This window comes from Cebus imitator, unplaced genomic scaffold (genome assembly GCF_001604975.1).
Source record: "Cebus imitator isolate Cc_AM_T3 unplaced genomic scaffold, Cebus_imitator-1.0 Scaffold296, whole genome shotgun sequence".
Classification (NCBI taxonomy): domain Eukaryota; kingdom Metazoa; phylum Chordata; class Mammalia; order Primates; family Cebidae; genus Cebus; species Cebus imitator.
The window spans coordinates 1,744,644-1,750,674 of record NW_016107611.1 but is presented as its reverse complement, the minus strand read 5'-3'; the positions used below and the strand labels follow the sequence as shown (position 1 = coordinate 1,750,674).

At 57.0% G+C, this 6,031-nt stretch overlaps 2 protein-coding genes across 10 annotated transcripts in view; one reads left to right on the top strand and one right to left on the bottom strand.

Moving 5' to 3' along the window:
- The window catches only part of ERCC2 (ERCC excision repair 2, TFIIH core complex helicase subunit), a 21,243-nt gene extending 16,244 nt beyond the window's left edge, over positions 1 to 4,999 (top strand). For 2 of the 4 annotated variants that reach the window (XM_037729233.1, XM_037729234.1), the window contains exons 16-23: positions 118 to 181; positions 1,445 to 1,566; positions 2,918 to 3,010; positions 3,095 to 3,167; positions 3,406 to 3,476; positions 3,567 to 3,710; positions 3,873 to 4,016; positions 4,471 to 4,999. In XM_037729233.1, the coding sequence (XP_037585161.1) occupies positions 118 to 181; positions 1,445 to 1,566; positions 2,918 to 3,010; positions 3,095 to 3,167; positions 3,406 to 3,476; positions 3,567 to 3,710; positions 3,873 to 4,016; positions 4,471 to 4,563 (804 nt within the window). In that variant the 3' untranslated portion in view covers positions 4,564 to 4,999. The remainder of the gene's footprint in view (positions 1 to 117; positions 182 to 1,444; positions 1,567 to 2,917; positions 3,011 to 3,094; positions 3,168 to 3,405; positions 3,477 to 3,566; positions 3,711 to 3,872; positions 4,017 to 4,470) is intronic. The other 2 variants (XR_001817556.2, XM_017502453.2) reach the window with 2 other exon arrangements.
- KLC3 (kinesin light chain 3) overlaps positions 4,639 to 6,031 on the bottom strand; it is a 14,492-nt gene continuing 13,099 nt past the window's right edge. For 4 of the 6 annotated variants that reach the window (XM_017502462.2, XM_037729236.1, XM_017502458.2 and 1 more), the window contains exons 9-13: positions 5,659 to 5,749; positions 5,543 to 5,580; positions 5,357 to 5,454; positions 5,113 to 5,176; positions 4,639 to 4,861 (exon numbers count right to left, since the gene is read on the bottom strand). In XM_017502462.2, coding sequence (XP_017357951.1) covers positions 4,790 to 4,861; positions 5,113 to 5,176; positions 5,357 to 5,454; positions 5,543 to 5,580; positions 5,659 to 5,749 — 363 coding nt within the window. In that variant the 3' untranslated portion in view covers positions 4,639 to 4,789. Of the gene's footprint in view, positions 4,862 to 5,112; positions 5,181 to 5,355; positions 5,455 to 5,542; positions 5,581 to 5,658; positions 5,750 to 6,031 lie in introns of all 6 variants that reach the window. The other 2 variants (XM_017502459.2, XR_001817559.2) reach the window with 2 other exon arrangements.

The following is a 6,031-nucleotide window of genomic DNA, read 5'->3' as shown; positions in this document are numbered from 1 at the left end:
AAAAAAAAAAAAAAAAAAAAGAAAGAAAAGCTTAGAACAGTACCTGCAGGTGGTCCGCACTCACACACTGGAGCAGTTGCTGCTGCTTCACTCATCGTGACCTCTTGCTCTCTTCAGATCATCGGCCGAGGCAATGACCAGGTGGCCATCAGCTCCAAGTTTGAGACCCGGGAGGATATCGGTAGGCTGCCAGTGGGGCTGCTTTCTGTGGGTTCCAAGAGGGGAGGTGTATCAGTCAGTCAGATGGGCTGAATCATGGTGCTGTAACAAATATCCCCCGTCTCTGCTACTTAGCCCAGAGCTTGCTTCTTGCCCATGGTACACATCCACTGTGAGCTAGTAGGGGGCCTGCCCTGTGTCTGCTTACCTGGAAACCTCCACCGCTGGGTGCGTCAGAGGCAGAGGGATGTGACAAACTGGATGACGGTGATCACAGTGAATTGTGCACTGGTGCTCCCCTGGAAGTAGTACATGGCCTCTTTTTTTTTTTTTTTTTTTTAAGACGGAGTCTGTCTATTGCCCAGGCTTTTCAGCTCACTGCAACCTACGTCTCCTGGGTTCAAGCGATTCTCCTGCCTCAGCCTGCTGAGTAGCTGGGATTACAAGCAGGCACCACCACGCCTGGCTTTTTTTTTTTTTTTTCCCCCTTTTCCTTTTTTTGAGACAGAGTCTCTCTGTCTCCCAGGCTGGGTGCAGTGTCTCGACTTCAGCTCACTGCAACTTCTGCCTCCCAGGTTCAAGCAATTCTCTTGTCTCAGTCCCCCCAGTAGCTGGGATTACAGGCATGCACCACCATGCCCTGCTAATTTTTGTATGCATTTTTTTAGTAGAGATGGGTTTTGCTATGTTGGCCAGGTTTGTCCCAAACTCCTGACCCCAGATGATCCACCTACCTTGGCTTCCCAAAGTGCTGGGATTACAGGTGCGAGCTACCGTTTCCAGGTTTTGTTTTGTTTTGTTTTTTGAGACAGTCTCGCTCTGTCGCCCAGGCTGGAGTACAGTGGCGTGATCTCGGCTCACTGCAACCTCCGCCTCACAGGTTCAAGCAATTCTCATGCATCAGCCTCCTAAGTAGCTGGGATTACAGGCATCTGCAACCACACCTGAGTGATTTTTGTATTTTTAGTAGAGATGGGGTTTCTCCATGTTGGCCAGGCTGGTCTCAAACTCCTGACCTCAAATGATCTGCCTGCCTCTGCCTCCCAAAGTGCTGGGATCACAGGCGTGAGTCACCGTGCCTGGCCCCTTCTGCACTCAAGTCACAGCCAGGCGTGACTTCAGGAGGTGGCAAGGAGGGTCCTCAAACAGGCTCAGGAGGAGGAGCAGGATGTGTGTGAACAGCCTGATAGCCAAACTCAGGGGGGTTTCCAGAAACTCCCGGTTCCAAGACAGAGAAGGGAGTGGACCTGGGCCAGTAGAGGGCCCAACCTCTGACCCTTTGCAGCTGTGATCCGGAACTATGGGAACCTCCTGCTGGAGATGTCCGCTGTGGTCCCTGATGGCATCGTGGCCTTCTTCACCAGCTACCAGTACATGGAGAGCACCGTGGCCTCCTGGTATGAGCAGGTACGCCTGGCCACCCCCTCCACAGAAAGAGGAGTCATCTGTTCTCCTTAGCCCCTGGCACTGCACTGCTGTCAGCTTCATTCCTCTCATGCTCTGATGGGGACAGGAGAGTGTGTGCAGCATGTAGGAACGGGGTGTAAGCAGCATGCACCCCATGCCCTGCCCCCAGCACATTATGCTGAGAATGCAGACATGAGCCCCAACGTGGGCCTCTCCTTCAAAGCAGTACCCTATGGGGGAGTCACTCCCACCTTCTAGGTTCCTTGCTCCCCTGCTGCTCTTTGGGATCACCCCATCCCTGCTATCCTCCAGCACAGATGGCCTGGGGGGGAGGCCGAGGTAGCAGGCGTGACTCTAGCTGGGTTAGAGGTAGGTTCTAGAGAATTAAGGCTGGACTGAGAATCAGAGCAGAGTCTCTCAAGGTCTTCAGGGAAGCAGGTGGAGGAGCTTGAGGGCATTCTGGCAATAGGGTTCACCACAGCCAGGCCCTGGGTGACTAGAACGACACGCGTGGGAGGGGAGGCCACCTGCACTTTGTGTCTCTGAGCACACCATGTCCAGGCTTTCAGGAGTAGATGAAGGCACTTTGGGGTGAAATGAGTGAACTTGGCTAACCAAGTATCAGGGAATAGCATGCATGAGAAGCAGGAACCTCATCCTTACAGCCAGGACATCGGCCTCGTCCTCCAATGGGCAGCTTCCACAAGGCAGGAAAAGTGACCCAGTCCCCACAGCCCAGGTGCCTTTTGTGTCCTAATTAAGACATCTTTGCCCACCCCAAAGTCATGAAGAGAGGCTCCTGTGTTTCCTTCTAGGAGGTTGTGGTTTTAGCTTTCACATCTAGGTCTATGAGGCACCTCAAATTCATCTTTGTGTATGGTGTGGGGTAGGGGTCAAGATTCATTTTTTGGTTTCATTTGGAAATCCACTTGCTCCGGTAAAAGCTCTCCCCGCTGGACTGCACAGGTGGCCATGTGTTTCTGGACTCTGTCTGTCCTTGCATTGGCTCCACACTGTCTGTATTATAGTGTCATATGGAGAAGCTCAGGACAGCTTCTGATTGGCTCTGCCTTTCTGACAGCCCCTCCACCAATCACTGGCAGGGGATGGGGTGCCCTGATTGGCCACCCCCTTGAGCCACATGCCTGTTCTACTTACCCAGCAGCTACTGGTTCCCCACCCAGATCACTAAGTTTCCTCAAAGAAGTGAGGCTGGAGTTTCACCCTCCCTTCCCAGCTGAGGCCCAGAGAAAGGGTCTGTGATACAGGAGTCCCCGGGAGAGTTGGATGTGACCAGGATGGCCATGCCCTGAACCCACCCTCATTCTGACCTCCCTGGGTCCATCCCCAGGGGATTCTTGAGAACATCCAGAGGAATAAGCTGCTGTTTATCGAGACCCAGGATGGTGCCGAGACCAGTGTCGCCCTGGAGAAGTACCAGGAGGTGGGTGTGTGAGGCGAGCATGGAGGGGTGGGGGAGGCGGCTCCAAGGAGTGACTCCCACTTGCATCTTGGCCTCCCTGCTTAGGCCTGCGAGAATGGCCGCGGGGCCATCCTGCTGTCAGTGGCCCGGGGCAAAGTGTCTGAGGGAATCGACTTTGGTGAGTGGACTGGGCTCTCCTTCCCCAGAACACCGGCCCGTTCTGCTGTCCACTCCCACACGGGACCACCCATCCACAGCCTGAGCGCACAGAGGGGCCCTCCCCTCCCCTGTGTCCCTGGGCACCCGGCAGGAGCACACCCTTTCTCTTCCCTACGCAGACACAGCATCCTGGGGGCGCATGAGGCTGTCCCAGTCCCACCAGCCGCACTTGTAACCCCCTCTCCTCTGCCCACCAGTGCACCACTATGGGCGGGCCGTCATCATGTTTGGTGTCCCCTACGTCTACACGCAGAGCCGCATTCTCAAGGTGAGCAGCACTGGCTTCTGGGGAGTACCAAAGTGTTAGGGCCAAGGGAGGGATGGTTCCCCTACCTCCCCCACTCCTCCATATCTGCAGGCGCGGCTGGAATACCTGCGGGACCAGTTCCAGATCCGGGAGAATGACTTTCTCACCTTCGACGCCATGCGCCACGCGGCCCAGTGCGTGGGTCGAGCCATCAGGGGCAAGACGGACTATGGCCTCATGGTCTTTGCCGACAAGGTGCAGGTTCGGGGGTGCCCCTGTGCTCCCACCCCAGCCGCCTCTGAGAAGCAGGCTGTTTTCCCGTTCCTTTCCCAGATGCAGTGGACTGCAGGGTGGAGGGTGGCCCAGGATCCCTCGGCCTCTGGTCATGTCGCTCTCTCCCTGGCCTGCTGCCCCCAGCGGTTTGCCCGTGCAGACAAGCGGGGGAAGCTGCCCCGCTGGATCCAGGAGCACCTCACAGACGCCAACCTCAACCTGACTGTGGACGAGGGTGTCCAGGTGGCCAAGTACTTCCTACGGCAGATGGCACAGCCCTTCCACCAGGTGAGGCTGGGCCTCTCCTCCAGAAAGTCCCCTTAGCTTTTCCCCATTCCCCAACCCACCTGTCCTCGTGCCCTCAACCAAGAGAAGTATATCTATGTGCCAGGCTCTGGGGCATGGGGGGAGATTTGAGGGGCCACAGATGCCAGCAGGTGGCCGAGGCAAGGCAGGGTGAGAGAATTTGGGGTGAGGAGGCATCGGGACTTTTCAGGAGAGACTGTGCTGGCCTGGGGAAGCCCATTGTTCCCCGGCTCCCTGGCTGGCCCCTCCCTTCAGCCCCATCCTCTGTTGACAGGGATGGCCTACTCTAGATTATCTGGACATTTCCAAATTCAAACATCCTGTCCCTCATGCATCAGACCCCTAATCCCCATCAGGGGTGGGCGGGTGGGGAAGTACTGCTGCTACCTGGGCGCCCCCCCTTCCTGACAGCCTCTGCTTCCTCTGTTCTCTGCAGGAGGATCAGCTGGGCCTGTCCCTGCTCAGCCTGGAGCAGCTGGAGTCGCAGGAGACGCTGCAGAGGATAGAGCAGATTGCTCAGCAGCTGTGAGCTGGGCAAGGCTGTCAACTGTTCCTGGAGCCCAGGGGTGGTGCTGGAAGGTCTTAAGAACTCAGGTGACATTCCTTACTGTGACATCCACAGCCTTTAATCAAAGGAGACGGTAGCTTTCCACCAGGTACCCAGAGGCAGGGGAGTCCAGGAGCTGACAGACCCCTGCAGCCCTTCCCTCCTGAACTGTTCCCGAAGAGCCGCAGCCAGTGCTGTTGACTCGACGCTAGCGTGGGCTCAGGTCCTGCGTGCTGGCGCTGAGGTTCCGAGGGAGCTTCTCCAGGTGCCAGCTGGGGAACTGGAGGCAGGCACAGGGGATGGGAGGAGGTGAGGGGCAGGTGCTACGGCCACCGTGCAGCTCCAGCCTGGCAGCCAACTTGCCTACCCTCCTCACCTGTATCTCAAGTAAAATGCATCATTGCTCCCGTCCTGGGTCTCTTCTGACACTGTCCCCCTCCTGCTGACTCCGACGCCAGCCCAACTGCCCTGCCTTTACCTTACCTCTGCCCCTGTGGCCCCACTCCATCTTTGATTCAGATGTCCCCTCACCTGAGTCCCAGGAGCCCTCAGGCCATCCACGTTCAGTGTGTTGAGCGACATGGCTCTCTTCATTCTGCAAAGCGGGCAGCAGGGAAGAAACAAGTGAATCCAGGAGGTACCTTTCCGGCACAGGGTTTGATCTGTGTGTGGCACTGGGAGCCATGGAAGGTTCTTGAGCAGGACAGGGAGAGGGACGAGCTGCAGGTCCTGCCTGCTGCTGTCAGGGCTCGTTGCTGACCTGAGCAACACTTACCCGGCGGCCCCCTCGCCTCGGAGACGGGACACCAGCTTCTCACTTCCGCGGCGGATAGACTCACGGATCTTGGAGAGAGAGCTGCTGCGGCGGAGGGCCTGCGGGGGGCCGGGAATGCTGCTCAGTCCCCCCAGCCCATGCAGTCCCCACGCCCACCCCAGGAGCCGCAGCACAGCCCATCCTCACCTGTTCTGCATCACCCACTGTGCCTGTGTTGGGGGCACCTAGGGGAGAAGATGGGGGACACTGAGGTGGGGACAGGGAGAAGCCAGCAGGAGGGAAGGCAGGGGCTAGAGGCTCACCGAGCGGGGCGGGCAGGTCCTCTCGGTGGAGGATTTCTTTGTATAGCTCTTCCGCTTGTTGGTACTTGTTCTGTTTCAGGTAGGCTGAGGCCTGTGGAGAGGGAGGGTCAGGGAGATCTGAGCTCCAGTCTGGGAACTTCAGAGCCCAGTTCTCAGCACTGTATCTAGACCCACTTGGGTTTTTTGGTAGAGACAGGGTCTTGCTATGTTGCCCAGGCTGGTCTTGAACTTCCGGCCTCAAGTGATCCTTCTGCCTCAGTCTCTCAAAGTGCTGACTGTTGGGATTACAGGTGTGAACCCCCATGCCTGGCCCCAGTCCCACTTTTTTTTTTTTTTTTTTTTACCTTTTTTTTGTTTTGGTTTGGTTCAAATG